General features: G+C 46.1%; 1 protein-coding gene across 3 annotated transcripts in view; it reads right to left on the reverse strand.

Moving 5' to 3' along the window:
- LOC135240413 (rho GTPase-activating protein 6-like) overlaps positions 1-19,442 on the reverse strand; it is a 119,519-nt gene extending 100,077 nt beyond the window's left edge. Inside the window, exon 1 of one of the 3 annotated variants that reach the window (XM_064309834.1) lies at positions 18,187-19,442. In XM_064309834.1, coding sequence (XP_064165904.1) covers positions 18,187-18,705 — 519 coding nt within the window. In that variant the 5' untranslated portion in view covers positions 18,706-19,442. Of the gene's footprint in view, positions 1-12,049; positions 12,228-18,186 lie in introns of those variants that run through there. The other 2 variants (XM_064309833.1, XM_064309836.1) reach the window with 2 other exon arrangements.
- Positions 19,443-20,663: the final 1,221 nt, after the last annotated feature.

A 20,663-nucleotide genomic window follows, 5' to 3' on the forward strand; every position in this document is an offset into this window, starting at 1 on the left:
CCACAAACACCGGTGTCCTGTCCATTGCAGCAATTCATGCTGATGAGGAACATGATTAGGCTTTTCCAAAACAACTAATAGGAAAAGGGGGAAATGTTTATTCTAAATAAATAAAAGAAACTTAATGAATTGAAACAGCGTTTCCCAACCAGTGTGCTGCGGCACTCTGGTGTGCCGTCAGGCGTGTGAAAAATCCTTTAAAAAAATTTTTAATGTTCAAATGAATTTAAAAAAAACATAAATTAACAAATCCCATTCACAAAAGCCAAAATAAATGTCATTAAAATCCATATTGCTTAATTAAAACCCCAAAAGAACATGTAGGCCTGCTGTTGGCACGTCACATCTGACGCTGCAGGGTGTTTATTTTTTATGCTTTTGAGAGTGTTGCGCCATGAGATTCTGTAAATTTGGAAAGTGTGCCGCGGAAAGAAAAAGGTTGGGAAACGCTGAATTAAAACACAGAGTGTGAAGTGCACAGCTTTATATACATGTTCTGAAAACTTTGCTCGATGCCAAAATACTTTTCTTCTCAGATACTTTTTTTTTTTTTTTTGGTAAAAAAAAGCAGTTAATCTGCAACAGACCGTGATGCTCCACTGCGGAAATTAATGTTTACTTTAGAGCCTGAGCTATTTTTAGGCCAGAATTCAACCGGCGCAGATCTTGTGTTTAAACACGGAATTGCTGGAACACAGACTCCGACTGCAAGTACACGCATTCGTGGAAAACCACTTCACTACTCACACTACAGGAAATGTTGTGGGATTAAACTCACTTTTTAAGGTGTGGTGGTTTGGGGTCCCTTTGAAATAAGTGTTGTTTGGTTGGCTGTGAAATTCTTGTTGTACAAGCCAGCCAATCATCACAGCCAATCAAATTAAATGGCTTGATTTTCAAAAAAAAAGGGGGGGAAAAAGCATACAAATTCTGCTGGAAGGGAACTAAAATAAGCAGTGTGTAACCGCCTCCCTCCAGGTGGGTCAAAGCCTTGATTTGAAAACAGTCAATGAGGTAGGGTGGTGGGGGGGGGGGGCGAGTCTTTTCCTTAATCATATCAGGATGTTCTTTTTTTAAAACGTGATTAAGCACTAACCTGTTGAAGGAGTGGTAGTTTTTATAGGCTGAAATGCTCACAAAATGAGTCAGCATTGTGTAACATTCCACTCATAACAATCCTGCAGACCTCCAGAGAAGTCGCAGCCAGCATTTGGATGAGATAGTGTGTGTGTGTACGTATGTATGTGCGTGTGTGTGTGTGCGTGCGTGTGTGCAAGCCCTTTCCGAGCAGCTCTTCTCCCCCACTAACCCATTCTGAGCACACACTAATCAGGATTCTCTATCGGCAGTTTGTTCTGGTTTCAGAAGCACACGCAGTACGCAAGACTCAGATACTTCATGATTTTGTTGCTGCTGCACCGACAGAGTTGTTATTGTCGTGTGATTCATGGTCAGAAATTTGGCTTTCCCACTCTGTCCCGCCGTCAAACCCTCGCATTGAAGGAAAGAGTGAAGAAGACCATCTGCTGGTGATTAAAATCCAAACCAAATATATAAATATGTAACTTCCCATGGTGATAAAATGCTTAAATGGGGAGCTTTATTACATTTGGGAATCTATTTTCTGTCTGTCTGTGTCCCTTTTTAAGTTAGATCTCCTTGTGCTTTCTCCTCCTGACCACTACCCTCAATACCACTGAATCACGAACGAAAACACTGAAAAACTCATGTGGGATGGACACACAGCAAATCTAATATTGCTCAGAGAGTAATGTACCATCTCGCATAAATGACAGGTTTGCTTTTCTGATATATTTACATGTGGAATCTGGGACAGTACGAACAGCCCAAACAGCTCAAACACACAATTTACACACATAAATTGTTCACGCATATGTACACTTTGAGCATAATACTAGAGAAACATTGCAAGGAAACATTTCTTTTTCTGTAATTCAGCATGTATTAGTGTGTCTGATAAGGTTGGTTGTGCTTTCAAGAGAGGTGGCCAGGGCAAATTTTTTTTTTCTTATTTGCAAACCCCAGCACTGGCACACAATTTTGACATCACAAATCTGCTACTATAACATCAGCCAAAATCAGCATCTCTGACATTCGTGAGAGCAGGGATCTCCTCTGAACACCCCGTAACTCCTTCAGTAGAAACATGAAGCACATTCCACAGAACAGACACGCTGCAGTCGTCATCGGAGTGGGTGAACACTGCAACGTCCCTTTTTCACTGACTTATCGAAGCAGATAAAAGCCATTGAATCACACTCGCCTGTTCCATAAACCCAGACACACTGTATACAACGAAGCAGGTCCAATAGGGCACTGCTTCCATTCAGCAGTGAGTCACTGAAAACACTGGACCGCCACTAACAGCACCAGAACTCATTATGAGCATCTTAGTATGAAATAAACAAAATGTTTCACCTATTTATCTCTTTTTTTGTTGTTTTGTAAGTTGATGACTTACATTTCGACAGTCTAGAATACATTTTTTTTTGTTGTTTAATATTAAGAGATGTGGGACTGAGTTTCAAATATAGCAGAAATGGAGCATCGCGTAGTTCTGGCAGGCCACGAGAGTCAAGCGCTCCGGCTGAATCAGCTGATGGCTCAGCTGAGTGATGTTAGCCTATCACAATACATTCACTTAACAGGGCGGTCTACTTAAACAGCCTCCCTCTACTCATTCGGCTGCTCCTCCTGCATGCAAGCTGCTGCACGTTGCTTTGTAAATCCCCTCCACCACCCCAGCTCCATCCCTATGTATTAAGAAATTGCATTGTTCCATCCCTATGTGTTATGAACTTGCATTTCTCCATTCCTATGTGTTAAGAATTTGTATTGCCCCATCCCTATGTGTTAAGAACTTGCTTTGCTGCTGTTTGCATCTGGGGCAAAGCCACAGAATCCTTCCATATTCCTTCAACAGCCCAAAGCCATGGACGCAGTGTATGCTTGTTAGAGATCATTAAACCTTCACATCTCATCATAAATTTTGAGTAACAAAACTTTATGGATAATTTACCATTCACAATTCCTCTTTAGGTCCTACAATGGATCACAGCAGGTAATACTGCTACTGAGCAGCTAGATCACAGCCATCGGCTTGGCACAAGCTACAGCCATTTATTAGGAGAGGAGAAATCGAATTATTTGCTCTCCAGAAAACATTTATGCAGACTAAAAGAATGAAAAGCATTGCTCAGCTAAGCAAAAAAAAAAAGAAATGAATCATGGGGTTTGAAGTCTTATAGCGTCTCAGAAAAGGTTAGCGATTGTATAGGATTGTGCAACTGGGGAGGGTAAGAGGATCCAGAGGCACTGCTATCCCGGCCCGGGCCTAGCAGCTTGTCCCGATTACACACGGGAGGAGCACATCTGCTTTAAGCCTCGAGAGTTACGGGAGAGGGCAGGGGGGAGGCCCCGCCCCCAGGCCGTGCCAAATTAAACCTCCTGCTACATACACGAGAACGGACCCGTCCCAAACGCGTCCTCCTGACCCTCTCCTCTCCGTTCCGCGGGACGGGCTCTCCCCCTCCGCACAACCCCCCCCCCCCCCGAATGTTTTGACTGGAAGCATCCGGAACGTCCCCGGAGCAGATCTTCGGCCAGGTCTGTGGGCTGTGAGCTCCTCTCCCGGTGCTAACCAACACTGGCACTGCATGCAGAATACATGCTGTACCAGACTGCAGGTGCATGCAGTCTCACTACATGCTGTACCAGACTGCAGGTGCATGCAGTCTCACTACATGCTGTATCAGACTGCGGGTGCATGCAGTCTCTCTACATGCTGTACCAGACTGCGGGTGCATGCAGTCTCTGCTACAGTGCCTGTATCACCCAGACTGCGGGTGCATGCAGTCTCACTACATGCTGTACCAGACTGCGGGTGCATGCAGTCTCTCTACATGCTGTACCAGACTGCGGGTGCATGCAGTCTCTCTACATGCTGTACCAGACTGCGGGTGCATGCAGTCTCTCTACATGCTGTATCAGACTGCGGGTGCATGCAGTCTCTCTACATGCTGTACCAGACTGCGGGTGCATGCAGTCTCTCTACATGCTGTATCAGACTGCGGGTGCATGCAGTCTCACTACATGCTGTACCAGACTGCGGGTGCATGCAGTCTCTCTACATGCTGTATCAGACTGCGGGTGCATGCAGTCTCTCTACATGCTGTACCAGACCGCTGGTGCATGTAATATTGTGCATGTAAAATCAGCCTTGTATGCAGTTCACTCTACGGACAGCTCTAGCCTGGTATGTGGTGACAGCACCAGCAGTCTGGTACAGCATGCAGTGAGCCTGCATGTACCCAGAGTCTGGTGCAGTGAGCCTGCATGCACCCACAGTCTGATACAGTGTGACTACATGTAGCCCTAGTCTGGTACAGTGAGCCTGCATGCACCCACAGTCTGGTACAGTGAGCCTGCATGCACCCCCAGTCTGGTACAGTGAGCCTGCATGCACCCACAGTCTGGTACAGTGAGCCTGCATGCACCCACAGTCTGGTACAGTGAGCCTGCATGCACCCACAGTCTGGTACAGTGAGCCTGCATGCACCCACAGTCTGGTACAGTGTGCCTGCATGCACCCCCAGTCTGGTACAGTGAGCCTGCATGCACCCACAGTCTGGTACAGTGAGCCTGCATGCACCCACAGTCTGGTAAAGTGTGCCTGCATGCACCCACAGTCTGGTACAGTGTGCCTGCATGCACCCCCAGTCTGGTACAGCAGGTACTAAATACAAATCTACGGTTACAGCGTCACTATATTCCAGACAGGAGCTGGCTGCTCTGGCGCTGTACGCACAGTCTGACGGGCCAGACTGGAGCTCCAGGAAGAGCCTGAGTCGGCTCCACGTACCTGGTGATGACACGCTTTGGGCAGCAGATCTGAGAAGATGCCTGTGCACTTACCGGTTCCGTTCACATGATGGGCATTCTTCAGGTTTACTAGCGTGCGGCTAATGCAGGGCGACCAGTTCAGTTCAGCGTCTCAAATAACCAAGATCAAGAACGGCGCCAGAATTAAAGTTGGAGAAGGAAGAGGCATCGTCAGAAGACAAATGTGGGATTTCAGAACAGGAAGCAGCAGGAAACACAGTGTTTGTAATAAGGGTGCCTGCAGCAAGAACCCCAGAGAAGTAAAAAAAAGCTAGCTGTCTGTTTTTATACAAAAAAAAAAAAAACATCTGATAAAGCGAGACAAACAGATCACACCAAAAGTCAGACAAAATACACTATTTGGCCAAAGGTATGTGGACCTGACATCCAACATCTCATCCAAAATTATGGGCATAAATATGGAGTTGGTCCACCCTTTTCTGCTATAACAACCTCTACTCTTCTGGAAAGGCTTTATACAGGATGTCGGAATTCAGCCAGAAGAGCATTAAGTGAGGCTGGGCACTGATTGGGCGAATAGGCCTGGCTCGCAGTTGGCTTTCCAATTGATCCGAAAGGTGTTGGACGGGGTTCAGATCAGGGCTCTGTGCAGGCTAGTCAGGTTCTCCCATATCATTCTTGACAAAATCATTTCTATATGAACCTTGCTGAGTACCCGGGGTAATTGTCATGCTGAAACAGTTCGGGAAGCACAGAATCGTCTAGAATGTGATTGCATGCTGTAGTATTAAGATTTGCCTTCACTGGAACTAAGGGGCCTAGCCCAAACCATGAAAAATACACCCAAGACTGAAAATCCAAAACTGATCTTGGTTCTCTTTTACAACGAACAACTGAGAAATCAAGTAGGAATAAAATTTAAAGGATTCAGCAGCCAATCAAATAATTAGATGACCAGTGGCATAGACCGAGTCTTGTTGAAATCTGACCCAACTCCTTACCCCTGTTCTTTAAAAAAAAAGTGGCATGGGTCAGGATAAAGTACTCTGAATGTTGTAATAGAAACTTAAAAGCTGACAAATGTGTTCTTCCCTTCTAATTTTGGGGCTTAAGACCATTCTGAAGCACTTTTCTATGAAGCCGTATAACACGCTTACCCAGGCCTGCAGAGCTCCAGTAGCTATGAAACATGAACCATAGTTTAGCAGATGGGAAATGATACCGACGCAACAAAAATGTCGCTCTTAATAAGGTAACTAAAGGACACCGTGACCAGCAGGTGATTCTCAGAACAGCAAACACAAACACAGGAGCCAACCCCTTTTCCACTGCATGAAAAAGCACAGGAACCATCCATTCCCGGAACTATTGGGGACCTGGGTAGCTTCCAGAATGCAGTCACCAAAAAAAACAAAACACTTGCTTTACATACTATAACCTTCCCTTAATAAACAGTATTTTGGGAAATTCTACCTTGACTGTGCATCGATTGGTAAAATACAAGAGGTTCCTATCTAAGGTCCTGAATTCTGAGCTGAAATGCTGGAGGACGTGAGACAGGGGCAGGGGAACCGACGCAGGAGCCTCGCTGGAACAAGATTAAATCCACAACACATGAAGCGGGCAGTGGTGCCAGTGTGCACCTCCTCTGTGAGGAGGTGCTCACACCACCTCCTCTGAGAGGAGGTGCTCACGTCTCCTCTGTGAGGAGGCGCTCACACCGCTTCATCTGTGAGGAGGTGCTCACACCACCTCCTCTGTGAGGAGGCGCTCACAACGTCTCCTCTGTGAGGAGGTGCTCACATTGTCTCCTCTGTGAGGAGGTGCTCACACTGTTTCCGCTATGAGGAGGTGCTCACACTGCCTTCGCTATGAGGAGGTGCTCATACTGCCTCCTCTGTGAGGAGGCGCTCACAACGTCTCCTTTGTGAGAAGTTGCTCACAACGTCTCCTCTCTGAGGAGGTGCTCACACTGCCTCCACTGTGAGGAGGTGCTCACACCGTCTCCTCTGTGAGGAGGTGCTCACATTGTCTTCTCTGTGAGGAGGTGCTCACACTGCCTCCGCTATGAGGAGGTGCTCACAACGTCTCCTTTGTGAGAAGGTTCTCACACCACCTCCTCTGTGAGGACGCGCTCACAACATCTCCTCTGTGAGGAGGTGCCTACACGTCTCCTCTGTGAGGAGGCGCTCACAACGTCTCCTTTGTGAGGAGGTGCTCACACCACTTCATCTGTGAGGAGGTGCTCACACGTCTCCTCTGTGAGGAGGTGCTCACACTGCCTCCGCTATGAGGAGGTGCTCACACTGTCTCCTCTGTGAGGAGGTGCTCACACTGCCTCCTCTGTGAGGAGGTGCTCACACTGCCTCCACTGTGAGGAGGTGCTCACACTGCCTCCGCTATGAGGAGGTGCTCACACTGCCTCCTCTGTGAGGAGGTGCTCACACTGCCTCCTCTGTGAGGAGGTGCTCACACTGCCTCCTCTGTGAGGAGGTGCTCATACTGCCTCCTCTGTGAGGAGGTGCTCTAGACCGGTTAGTACAGCGCATTCCAGCCTCACCGGGAGGCCGGCGTGCTCTATAGCCCCTTGTGCCATAAACAACCGGCAAGAACCCCGATTTCCTACCGTACGGATCCATCTGCTCCAATGGGAAAGATGTGGAAAGCACAGTAAGCCTGTGGAATAGGGATGTCCGCTGGGCACAATGGATAAAGGGCCTCCATATGGAAAGAATTTTAAAAATCTAAAATTATATTTACAAATTCACTGGGTGAAAAAAAAACCAGAAGGAACAGTATTGTATATTATGCTTTTGTGTTTTTGTTTTTTTTACTGAACGACCAAAATATAGATTTTAAGTAAAGCTGTTTTCGAAAAACTAATATTGTTTTTACATCAAAGCCACAAAAGAATACAAGCAGACCTACTTCGATACAGGGTTCCCATTTACATAACACAGCGAAGGACTCTACAAATAAATACGTCTGTGAGTGCGCGCCGTGATGGAGTGAGAGGATCAGGCCTGCGCGCTGTGATAGGGTGAGAGGATTAGGCCTGCGCGCTGTGATAGGGTGAGAGGATCAGGCCTGCGCGCTGTGATAGGGTGAGAGGATTAGGCCTGCGCGCTGTGATAGGGTGAGAGGATTAGGCCTGCGCGCTGTGATAGGGTGAGAGGATTAGGCCTGCGCGCTGTGATAGGGTGAGAGGATCAGGCCTGCGCGCTGTGATAGGGTGAGAGGATCAGGCCTGCGCTGTGATAGGGTGAGAGGATCAGGCCTGCGCTGTGATAGGGTGAGAGGATCAGGCCTGCGCGCTGTGATAGGGTGAGAGGATTAGGCCTGCGCGCTGTGATAGGGTGAGGGGATCAGGCCTGCGCTGTGATAGGGTGAGAGGATCAGGCCTGCGCTGTGATAGGGTGAGAGGATCAGGCCTGCGCTGTGATAGGGTGAGAGGATAGGCTGCGTTGTGTAGGGTGAAGGATTAGGCCTGCGCGCTGTGATAGGGTGAGAGGATCAGGCCTGCGCGCTGTGATAGGGTGAGAGGATTGCCGCGCTCGATAGGTGAAGATAGCCGCGCTGTGATAGGGTGAGAGGATCAGGCCTGCGCTGTGATAGGGTGAGAGGATCAGGCCTGCGCTGTGATAGGGTGAGAGGATCAGGCCTGCGCGCTGTGGAAGCGAACAGAGACGTGCCTCGTGGCAGAGATGGTGATGAGTTCAGCATGGACATTCCTCCGCTCTGCCCTGCCGAAACTGACCACCTCCCTCAGCGTGGGAGTGTGCGTCCGCCATGTAAACTGAGAACCAGCGCCTCTCTCTCCCTCTCTCTCACTGAAGCGGAGAGGCAGTTTCGCTCTCTTAGACCAAGAACTGGCCTCTCTCTTTCTCTCTCTCTAAGAACTGGTCTCTCTTTCTTTCTTTCTCCCTCTCTCAGTCGAAGAACTCTCTCTCTCTCTAAGAACCAGTCTCTCTCTCTCTCTAAGAACCAGTCTCTCTTTCTTTCTCTCTCTCTCTCTCTTTCTCTCTCTCAAAACCAGTCTCTCTTTTATTCTCCTTCCCTCTCTCTAAGAACTGCTTGCTCTCTTTCTCTCTATTTCCCTCTCTCTATCAATTCAATTCAATTCAATTCAAAATGCTTTATCGACACGACATATTTCAGTGTGTGTTGCCAAAGCTTTAAAAAACACATTACAATGCACATAAAGCACATAGAGAGAGAGAGAGAGATTTATGTTCTCTAAGTGATTCCCATTTTTTTGCTCTTCAACAAAGAACCACTTACTTACTAGCTCTTCCGCTAAGTCTCATTCTGAATTTCTAATACCAATACTAATAACTCAGACACAACTATTGTCACTTAAAACCCAGAACCTGTTCTCTATAAATTAAAGTCAGCCACCGGGCAATGTGACGATGATAAATGATGACATTTTTCTCTTCTGCTAAACACCCTGACAGATCAGTCTGTGCATTTGATTATTACATATTGCACACTTCACAAAGGACAGCACAAAACCCAAACCTTCCGGTTTTGGTTTCCACATACTTTGAATGATATAATCAGTATCTGCAGGGTGCATGTACTATGAACCATGCATGTACAATGCGGTAGAATGAGAACTGCCAAGATAGCTCCAATGCAAACAATGCACACAGACCTGAATTTGATCTCTTTTGTCTACATCGCAGTAAATACCAGGTGTAAGACACATTTATTTCATATATATTTAACACCCTGCCTTCTAAAGCACTCACCATTTAGTATGGAAGATCTGTTAATGTTATTTAGTAATTTAAATAAATTTGGTTTGGTTTACTTTTTTTACTTGGAAAAAAAAAATGTAATTAAGAATTGTGTCAGTAATCAGTATATCAGTATTTTACATTTTTTTACATATCATGGTGCACTGTAATTTGTGAAACACTGAGTAAGGTTTGGTCATCACCAAACTGTCCAGTTGATCACCTACTGTCCTGTCTGTGCTTACTCTGTATGACTGATTCTGACAGGGAGGACCAAGCATTACCATAACCACAGACCTTCCATTGAGAACAAACTAATGCTCACTTATTTATCGCTCAGAAATATGGCTTCTTTTAAGACTAGGTCAAAATAGTCTCATTTAATATAACACTTAATAATCACATTAGACAGTTCGGTACTTTTAAAAAGTTGCCATTTGATCTTGAGGTTCAAGAATCTTCCACTGTTCCCCCTCCCCCCCCCAAAAAAAATCTCCTCATCCACTTCAGTGGAGTAAAACATCATGAATTATCCAGCTGTGACAGCACTACACCAACATTAAGGGAGAGAGCGTCCAATGCACACGCGCTGCATGAATGTGAATATGATGAAGAGGAAGGGTCTGTCAGACACATGCCTCCATATCTCTCTTAGGAGCAGTGAGTTAGGATGAGTGAGCTCTGCGTAAATCAAACACCGAGACATTATTAATGTCGAACGTGATAAGATAGGAAAGGAATTTCAAAATAACCGTCACTGTCCAAAAGATACGAAACCAGTAATATTTTGAAAAAATAAAGACACACACGCTAGCAGATCTGTTTTTCTGGATTGAATTCCAAATACCTGAAGTCGTCCCAAATTACTCCTCTTGCGTCCGTAAGAGGTTTCGCCGATTCTCTCGGTTTGAATTCCGAGGGTGGGGAGCACTTGTAAACGTGACTCGCGAGGTGTAAGAGGTGTGCTGTATCTCAGTAACGGCAGCATTTATGATCACGTTACACAACTGCACCCGTATACTCTGCGTCTGCATCACAAAGGCCAAGCCATGTACCCTTCTCCTTGTGATCGCTGCCTACTCGGGACGGAATGAATATCAGCCGGCGCTACATTACATCAGCCACGTGAGAATTCCAGCCATTTCCTCCCTGCAGTTGGGAATGCGGTGGGGCGCTATATAGGGCGCTGCATCAGTGATGAATGACGACGGTCGGCTCCCACGACCGCGGCTCGTTTGGAAAGGGGGACCCCTGGAAGAGCAGCGCGGCGCAGGGCGCTGTGCTGCGGGATTCCAGCGCATTCCACACAGCGTCTAACGCTCAGCGCCACGCTGGAGTACGGTACAGACGTGCCTCTTCCCCCCGCGCTCATTTGGAGGCAGTTTTTTTGCAAGTTACCAAACCAAACATACAGTAAGAAAAAACAAACTTCTTTTCTCCCTCCTCCCCCCCCCCCACACCCCCCAGAGGTCTTTACACAGCGCAAAGTGCGTAAAAGAAATTTAAATTATTTGTAAACGAGTCCGACACCGCCGAAGCGCGGTTCTTTTTCTTTCTAACAATGCGGCGAGCCTGTTAAACGTGTCTTCAATAAAACGGCAAACAGAGCTTCCTCTGCCGGAGCGTGTGGCCGGAGGGCTCGACCGCCGAGCAGAGTCAAACCTCTGCCGTAACGAGAAAACAAAACGCACTTGAAAAAAAAAAAAAAAATTTTTATTAAAAAAAAAATAAAGGCGAAGTTGTGGCTGTGAACGAGGGGGTCTCTCACGTTTTGGGGGCCGTCCTTCCTGTTCACAGACATGGGGAGGTCTGTCTCACGAAGCCGTCCACAAGAACGACGGGCGCCGTGCACTGTTGCCCCCGGCAACAGATTTACACTGAAATACGCAGGACACACGCTGCCCCCGCCCATCAGCTCCGCGAGCGCTCTGCACGGGTCCGACAGCAGTTTCATCACAAAAACAAATCCTGGCAGGAGGAGGGAAAAAGTCCAGTTCTGAGCCCAAAAATGTGTCAGTTAGCAAATGTTTCATACAATCCCTCCCGCGGCCGAGTTTGAGCCAGGCACGACGGAAAAAAACACAACGAATCCGCGCGTTCCGACACTCTGAGCTGGATGACAAAAGAGTACAGCGCGATGACATCATCAATCAAACAGCAGGTACTTCCTGTGTGTGTGAACGCACTGCGATGCGAGGAACGTAAAATTGTGAGACATGACAGTTACACGCGTGCGAGAGGTAGGAGGCGATACGCATTTAAGTGCAGGAAAAATACCGCTATGTTCTGGGCAGACAGACAACACAGGGATCAGCTCTTCCCGGGGAGGAAAGAAACCCGTCGAGCCGGTCGCGCCTCCAGCGAAAGCGGTTTTGAAGGAGCGCGTGTACTCGCACGGCGCACGTAGGGCCAAAAAAAAAAAAAGCAGCGCACAACGCCCTTACCTGACACCCCTCTCGGATCCACCATTCCACACCGGGACGGAAACTGGCATTCCTTCTGCCCAAACACGCGGCTGTGCTCATGTCCCGAACGTACAGGGGGTCTCCTCCCCCCCCTCCCCTGCCCTCCACCCTCTCAGTCCTGCTGCAGACGCGGTCGCACGGGCTCCTCCGACCTCCGCGGGTCCTTGTTTGCGCTCTAAACACGGGAACGCTGCGGCGGGCGGCGCTGCTCCCAGTGAAGATGAAGCGCGGCCACGCCCTCCCCGCGGACAAGTCGAAACGACGACGCCGCCCCGTCTTTACCGGAGACAGACGCGGCTGAAGCGCTCTCCCGGGGGGGCCTGGGGAGGGGGGGGGGGTGGTATTAATAAACCTACAGCCTGCTCCCACACCACCCCCAAAGCGTGCAGCGTCAGGGAAAACCCGAATCCGCAGTTTTAGGTCCGACACATTTTTAACGGCGCGCAGGTGTACTCACCTCAGCTCGCAGGGGGCGTGCGGAACCGTGCGTAACCAGGGAAACACAGCGAGCGGAGACGTCCCGCGCGTTCGGCCATTTCTCACGCCGTGATGACATCACACTGTTTGTTTTGCAATGTTGTGTGGCGTGATGTCACAATACGCTGGATAAATATCTTTGATGTGCGTTTCACGCTGTTTGGTAATTATCAGGAAGTGTCTTTTATCGCACTGTGTGTAAGGTGAACACCGTGTGGTGAGAAACTGGGCTGGACCTTTTCTGCCCGTATGGAAGAGACCTGGCTGTGTACAGTCTATTCATGCTTGGCAAGAGTGAAACTCAAAATTCACCCTCTCATCCTCAGATACTGTGTTGTACATACCTCCGCACCAACACAAAAAACATTTACTTATATACAGTTTGTATATACTGATACGGGATTTTAGTCATAGGCTTCGCGAGAAGGGTCAGTGACATCTTAATGTAATCCAGGGTTTAGCCATTTTAAGCAATTCATCATTTTATCGTCGAAAAACAATTGTAAATAAATGTACGACGCAACACGAAGGAGACAATGGGCCTATTGAACAGCAGTCATTAGGAATCGACATGGCCTGTGAGCGAGCGCTTGTGAGCGCTTCCCCCTCCAGCGTATTGCGCAATAATCCACATATTTCCCAGTGTGCAGGAGACATGAAGAGGCATGTGAATCCACCATTCATGCTTTCCCCCGTGAGAACAATCCCACATCGCGCGCCATCGCTCGCTGTCAGTGCCACGGTTCACTTGACCCCTACGGATGCTGTCACATCAGTAGCAATAATACTATGTTAGCGAGGGTCAAAGGTCAATTTTTAAAATGATGCCGAACACCATGACAGTGATTGGGTAAGAGAAAGTTGTGCTTAACGATTATCGCTAATGGGGGGGGGGGGGGGGAAAGAGTAGTGTTCCCCTTTACCTAAAATCATTTTCAATAAGACTGCAGCTGCTAAACTGAGTGAGGTATTTGTGAATTGAGTATATTGTGGCTTATTCATTACATTACATAACAGGCATTTTGCTCTTATCCAGAGTGACTTACACAACTTTTTACACACAGCATTTACATTGCATCCATTTATACAGCTGGAGTTCATACTGAAGCAATGCAGGCTAAGTCCCTAGCTCAAGGGTACAACGGCAGTGTCCTAGCAGGGACTTGAACCTGCAAGACCAACTCCTTGCCCATTATACTACACTGCCGCCCAATGAACAAAGCTCCTGATTACAGGGCCTCCTTGGTTATGGATTATGACTTACTGTACATTTAGCACATAAACTGTTCTTTACTGTACGGTACTTTATGAATTTGTCCACTTTCCTGCTCTCCTACTGTACATACTGGCATCACAAAGCACTCGCGTTGGAGCGTTTCTCTAACCAAAAACCGAAACGACGGGATTTCTCCGCGACGAAGACGTCTACTTAAATAAAGGACTGTTTGTCAAGATTGTCTAATGAAAACAAATTAAAGGGACAGGGCTGGATATAGTGTACCCAGAGAGCTCATAAACCGCACATCCTGTGGGGAGCCTTTATCAGCGCAGGGAAGCGATCGGCTCCACCGCACTCCGGGTCCCACTACCTATTAAAGCTCTGCGGAATCCAAGGAGTTTCGGAGATGGATTTCCTGCTCAAAAAACACTCTGTGTGAACCCACGCAGGATGCGTACGGTCGGTCACGTTGCCACGGATACCGCGGTGCCGAGCGGCACGCACTTGGGGGGGGGAGTTCAAACTCGGTGCGAGCTCGGTGAGCCCAAGTTCTCAAAGCCGTACCAAAAAAATAAGGAACCAGGACGCAATCAGGTATCGAGATCATACAAATGGTTTGAGAACGGCAATGAAAGGACACAGAGGTTTTTGAAAGCCAGCAGGGAAAGGCAACAAGACTGGATATGGATATAATATGTAATGTAATGTAACGTAAATAAATGTAATGTAATGGATGTCAGAATTGCAGGGTAGGTTCTGAAAAGTGGCTTCTGACTGTTCAATCTCAGTATATGGAGCCTCTGGGAATTTGAGTTTTATACTAATAAAGAAGACTACATAAATTAAGATTAGTCCACAATCCGATGTCCTTAAACCCACATGGCTCCCGAAGGTCTTACCCTGCAGTTCCACCGTTCCTCAACAGGAGGCAGCATTGTGTCTCACATGTGGCAGTGTAGACAGTCATTTAAAAGCCCTGAAACAGAAGGCTGTCCAATTGTGCAACCATTTGGCCTCATAGTTCAACTACATAAATCAACAACCAAGGCTTGTCAGAATCTCAGACACTCCTCTAACTGCAGGTAATTCTGTGCCATGAAACTGAACCTCCTTCATCAATGCCATGTGTACCATGCCAGACTCACAGCAACAGATACAATATAATTTTTTCCCCCAATTTTATTCTTATTTCAATGTGAATGTAGCATTTCATTTTTTGTAAGACCAAGCTGGCACTAGCCACAAGAAGGCAATATACTGCATTGTACCAAATCTCATTTATTGTGCTTTTCTGAACATGGGAAATTTGTTAAAAGTACAAACGTAAATGATTTTCTAGACATGAACAACAAAAAAAATGGTGACAGCAATAAACAAGAGCATTCATCAGAAAGGTTATTCCCAAAACGGTATTCAGTAAGGCTACCAACTTATAATCCTCTTGGGGTAGATATCGTAATATTTACTAATTGAAATGAAATGCCTATATAATATAATTGCTATTGTCAGCGCTTCATAATTCACATAGTATCATATTATTGCATAATTATCTGACTATCATCCAGCCATCCATTATCTATACCCACTTATTCCTGAGCAGGATCGCGGGGGGTGCTGGAGCCTATCCCAGCATGCACTGGGCCAGAGGCAGAAATATACCCAGGACAGTTAGCGTTAGCCAGTCTATTGCAGGGCACACCATTCACACCTCATACCCACAAGTCTTTGTACTGTGGGAGGCTTGAATTCAAACCCAGGACCTTCTTGTTGAGAGGCAACCACTGTGCGGTCATATCATATGAAACAATATCATCAACCTGTGCACATATTTCTGAAAAATGTACAACAGATACATCTACAGCAACCACAGCACACAGCAAGTTTCCAAATTTAAATGAATGAATGAATGAATGAATGAAAAAATCTTTTTGAAAACGTTATTCAGAATAGTAATTCTGAAACCCAGCCATAATCCTAAACTTGCCCCATCACTATAACAACCACTATAGGCGAACACAGACAACATTACTTTACATTACATTTATTTGGCAGACGCTTTTATCCAAAGCGATGTACAAAAAGTGCATTTCACGGTCATGGACAACTACAAAACACAGGTTCAATAAGCTACAATACTTATTTTGTAAAGCTATTTCTAGCCAAGAAAACAGTTTAGTTCACACAGTGAACACTATTCAGACCTAACCTCTGCAAATCCAACTAGGCAGAAGAATAAGCTACAGTATTAGGACAAATACAAATTACTAAAAAGACAACTCTACATCTACTGTACAGAACACACACTACTCTACACACCCTCTGTACAGAACACACAACACACACAACTCTGAACATCCTCTGTACAGGAGAACACACACACTACTCTGCACATCTACTGAACAGAACACACACACTACTCTGCACATCTACTGAACAGAACACACACACTACTCTGCACATCTACTGTACAGAACACACACTACTCTGCACATCTACTGAACAGAACACACACTACTCTGCACATCTACTGAACAGAACACACACACTACTCTGCACATCTACTGAACAGAATACACACTACTCTGCACATCTACTAAACAGAACACACACACTACTCTGCACATCTACTGAACAGAACACACACTACTCTGCACATCTACTGTACAGAACACACACTACTCTGCACATCTACTGAACAGAACACACACTACTCTGCACATCTACTGAACAGAACACACACACTACTCTGCACATCTACTGAACAGAACACACACACTACTCTGCACATCTACTGAACAGAACACACACACTACTCTGCACGTCCTCGGTACAGAACACACAACACACACACAATTCTGAACATCCTCTGTACAGGAGAACACACACACTACTCTGCACATCTACTGAACAGAACACACACACTACTCTGCACATCTACTGAACAGAACACACACACTACTCTACACATCCTCTGAGCAGAACACACACCTAGGGGGTATTTCACGAAGCAGGATTACTGAGTTAGATGGATAACTGCACCGAGTAAAACCTGGAACAGCTTTTCTTTTTTTTTTACTTCAATCCATGTTCCAGATGTGGGAGGGGACGGTTCCAGGTTTTAACCCCCCCACCCCCTAGCCTGTGCAGTGGACAGAGATGCTGCTAAACATTTGGACTGCACACTCACCAGCTGCCATTCTTCAACACACACTGAATTTCTAGAGATCTATTGCCTGCAATGCCCTGAGTCTTATTTGACGCTCTTCATTTTCCTGTTTTCTGAATTCTTCCTGCATTATCCCAGAAGACACCTTCATTCATTCTAGGTTTTATAAATATGAATTATGATTAATGTCACGTGCACGGCACATCTCCCTTAAATAATGGTGTTTGCTTGACATAATACAATAAGTAATAATAATGTCTTCCTCTCAAAGACACAGGTGAGTGCTTCCTTAACCCATAACTAGGTTAGTAACCAGACAATAATAATAATAATAATAATAATAATAATAATAATAATAGTCTTTCTCTCAAATACACAGGTGAGTGCTTCCATAACCCAAAACTAGATTAGTAGCCAGATAATAATAATAATGATGATAATAATAATAATAATAATAATAATAATAATAATAATGTCTTCCTCTTCTCAAAGACACAGGTGAGTGCTTCCTTAACCCAAGACTAGGTCAGAAACCATAATGGCCACTGCACGGGCCCCCGTGGTAGATAAGTCACTTTTGTGGGTTTGTTTAGGAACAACAACTTGGGGCAATTATTCATGCTGCCCGGGTCTACAAAGCGTGAGAAAGCAGTTTTTATGCCGCCGCATCTGACCCTGTAGAAGTTCACACTCGTGGGAACAAGGCAGGACAGCAATATCAACAAGTTTGGTTAACACTTACACTTTAACCTTAACTTCATTAATCACTTGCCTGTACTTTATTATTGCAAGAAAAAAATAGATTCATACCTCAAATCCAGACCAAGTGGACAGCTGCCAAATATTTGGCCATTAAAACTCCTACTAAAAATAAATCCCAAGTACGTTTTTGTGGAGAGTTTATTATCTGTACGGCTGCAGCACTAACCCAGCAAACATGAGGAAACTGAAATATGCAGTTAATCTCACGGAGCTTGTCGTGGTTCTTCGAAATAAATACTTCGAAAAAAATGGCACTAAGAACGAAACATTTTTAATCATAAAACCTAAGAAAAATATGGAGCATAAAAAAACACGCACTTCGACTTGCCTGAATAACCTGCTACAGAAACAATCAATCAAAGTCAATCAGCCAGGAGTCAAGATTGTGGGTTGACACGGGATCGGATTCGTTTATCCTCGAGAGTTATTGGAATGTATCTGGGGGAAATCTCAGTTCCATGTTATGTCTATGAGCACAGGCTTCAGTCTTACCTCGGACTTCCACACGATGTAGGAGTAAGAGCTGTCCTGCTGCAGTTTCTTCTGAAGCCACTTTCGTGGGGAAAAGATAGTGCTCGCGCTGCCCGTGGGCGCGAGCGCGGGGCTACGCGCGAGGAACGGCAGATCCCAGGCAGTATTCCGCTTCACGCCCTTCACATCATAGTCGAACTGAAAGTTGGAGGACGGAGAGGTCTCCAGTGGCGTGGACGGGCTTGAAAAGGACGGAATAGATTGTTTTGAACTCGTCGCTTTAGAACGCAAATCCGACTTTGAAGCAACCAAGGATTCAGCTGAGGTTTGGAGAGACGAACCGCCACCTGTCTCCCTCGAGCCCTCGTACGACGACTTAAAGCTGTCCAACTCCTCCGGTTTCCTTTCTGCGTCGGTCCCATAGTTTCTTATTATGGCTGGGTCCAAACTTCGTGTCTGCCGCAGTCTCCTTTTGGAAATAGTTTTCGATGATGGAGAAGAGCACGAGAATACACTGTTCAGTAACCCTTGAGCGGACATCTCCGTTTTCCCTTAGTAATTGTTATCTCTCAGTATTGAGTTGGTTGTAATATGAGCAGCGCTTGAATGCTTTACTAAACCAACCATTAGATCACATTTCTTGACGCGTCGAGTTTAAACCTCCACTACTGCAGCCCATCTATCGCCACGTCTCTTGAATCCGAACGAAACGTTAAGAGTAGAACAGGAGAGAGCTTTCTGAGCAGCCCTCGGATTCCCGGAGTCCTGTCCTTGCCATGCAGCGCGTAAACTCGCTCGCGAGCCCAATTGTGAAGGGCAGGATGTGAGAGGAGTTTCACAACTGTAGCCCCTCGCGCGTCACTCCCCTTCGCCTCTTCAGCAGTAACTTTGATAACACGCGCCCGTCCAGTTACTGCACGGTCTCTTCTCCCCCACCCATTCGTACAGTATGAAAACAGGCTAGCTCTGTTCAGATACTGAAGATCCGAATAATTTTATTGGTCATTTCAATAAGCTTGATTCAATAGATCAGAAAGACATCTCCCTTTCCAAAACGAGTTTTCATTTGCACAATGTGCTTAAGCAACGTACTGTAAAAAGCACGATTTAATAAGAGAACCGGAATAAATGTGTATACTGTGAATACAACGTCTTTGTTCAGGAAGCTTCGTCTAAATATTTACACAATCACTGCTGGCTTCCAGGCACCATTTTCCCCCAGATGTTTAAACTCCCCTACAAACATACACTGCATTTAATATTGTAGAAATAATCCTCTTCTTCGAGGACAAGTTTTAACAATAGTGCGCAGCCCTACTGAGTGAGTCTGGTAATATGGCACAAACTACGCCCCATGGGGGATGGGGGGGTGGTGGGGGGGTGGAAGGGAAATGCCTGATAAAGCAGGGACTGAGCCAGTGCTGCATGGCAGCGATAGCAGCTCATCTGATATGGGGGACCTAAAAACAACCCCGGGGAAGCGCGGGGCGTACCGGCGTGCGTTTGATCCCTGTGACTGACTCCCGAACCTCAGAGGAGGATGCACTTCTGTCTTTTTATCCCCCAATCACATTCCCATGATGTCATCTGACTCTGTGACTCCTTCACCCCCCTGCCCCCCCCACCCCGCCCCTCCACCCCTCCAGGGGCCATCCCTGGGTGTGACATCGAGAAATTAAAGTCGGAGCCAGAGCCAGCGACGCTCGGATTATATCAGATCACGACGTCGCTGTTTGTCCGTAGGCATGGGTGTCTGCCCGTGTGATTGGCTGCATAAATATGCTGTTCATAATACAATAATAATTCAGGAGCACACAGTGGGGGGGAAAAAAAGGTGCATTTCAATTGCCTATTTTTGCCCTTTTGCCAGTGTATGCCACCTGTGCCCTAAGGTCAAACATCGGGGACACACTGTCCACAGATTGCCGAGAGTGAGATCATCACTGGATGATCTAACGCTTCTTTCAAACAGCTCCAGTGGGCACGAGCTGCTTATAGCCCATTGGCACAGTCCATTTTATATGCTGGTGTGCAGCCCAAGCAAACACCAGATCGCAAGGACTATTCAGGGCAAATGTTTATAAATGCTGAGCCAAAACCCATATCACTCAACACACTTGTAGGTCCATAAAATAGAATCTAATTCTGTCTGGAAGGACCTCAACAAGTTTCATTTTTTTGCATTATTATTGTGACCATTGAGACATTTACAAGGAAAAGGGACTTTCTACAAAACAATTGAACTGATGATTAATATATTGATAAATTCACACTCAAGTTTGAATGCAGTAATTGTTTATATATAAATAAAAACCACTTCTTGTAAGTGTCCATATTTTCAGCCAGCATGAAAGGCTGTATAAATTTACACAGTGCATAAATTACCTCAAGAGCCAATTCAAAGGCTTTAATTCATCTGCATGCAAATTTTCTTTTCAAAGCAAGCTCTTTAAGTCTTCTTGGTCCACTTTAGTGTCCACATACAAAATTATTAATTT

The sequence above is a fragment of the Anguilla rostrata genome, chromosome 15 (genome assembly GCF_018555375.3).
Source record: "Anguilla rostrata isolate EN2019 chromosome 15, ASM1855537v3, whole genome shotgun sequence".
Lineage (NCBI taxonomy): Eukaryota > Metazoa > Chordata > Actinopteri > Anguilliformes > Anguillidae > Anguilla > Anguilla rostrata.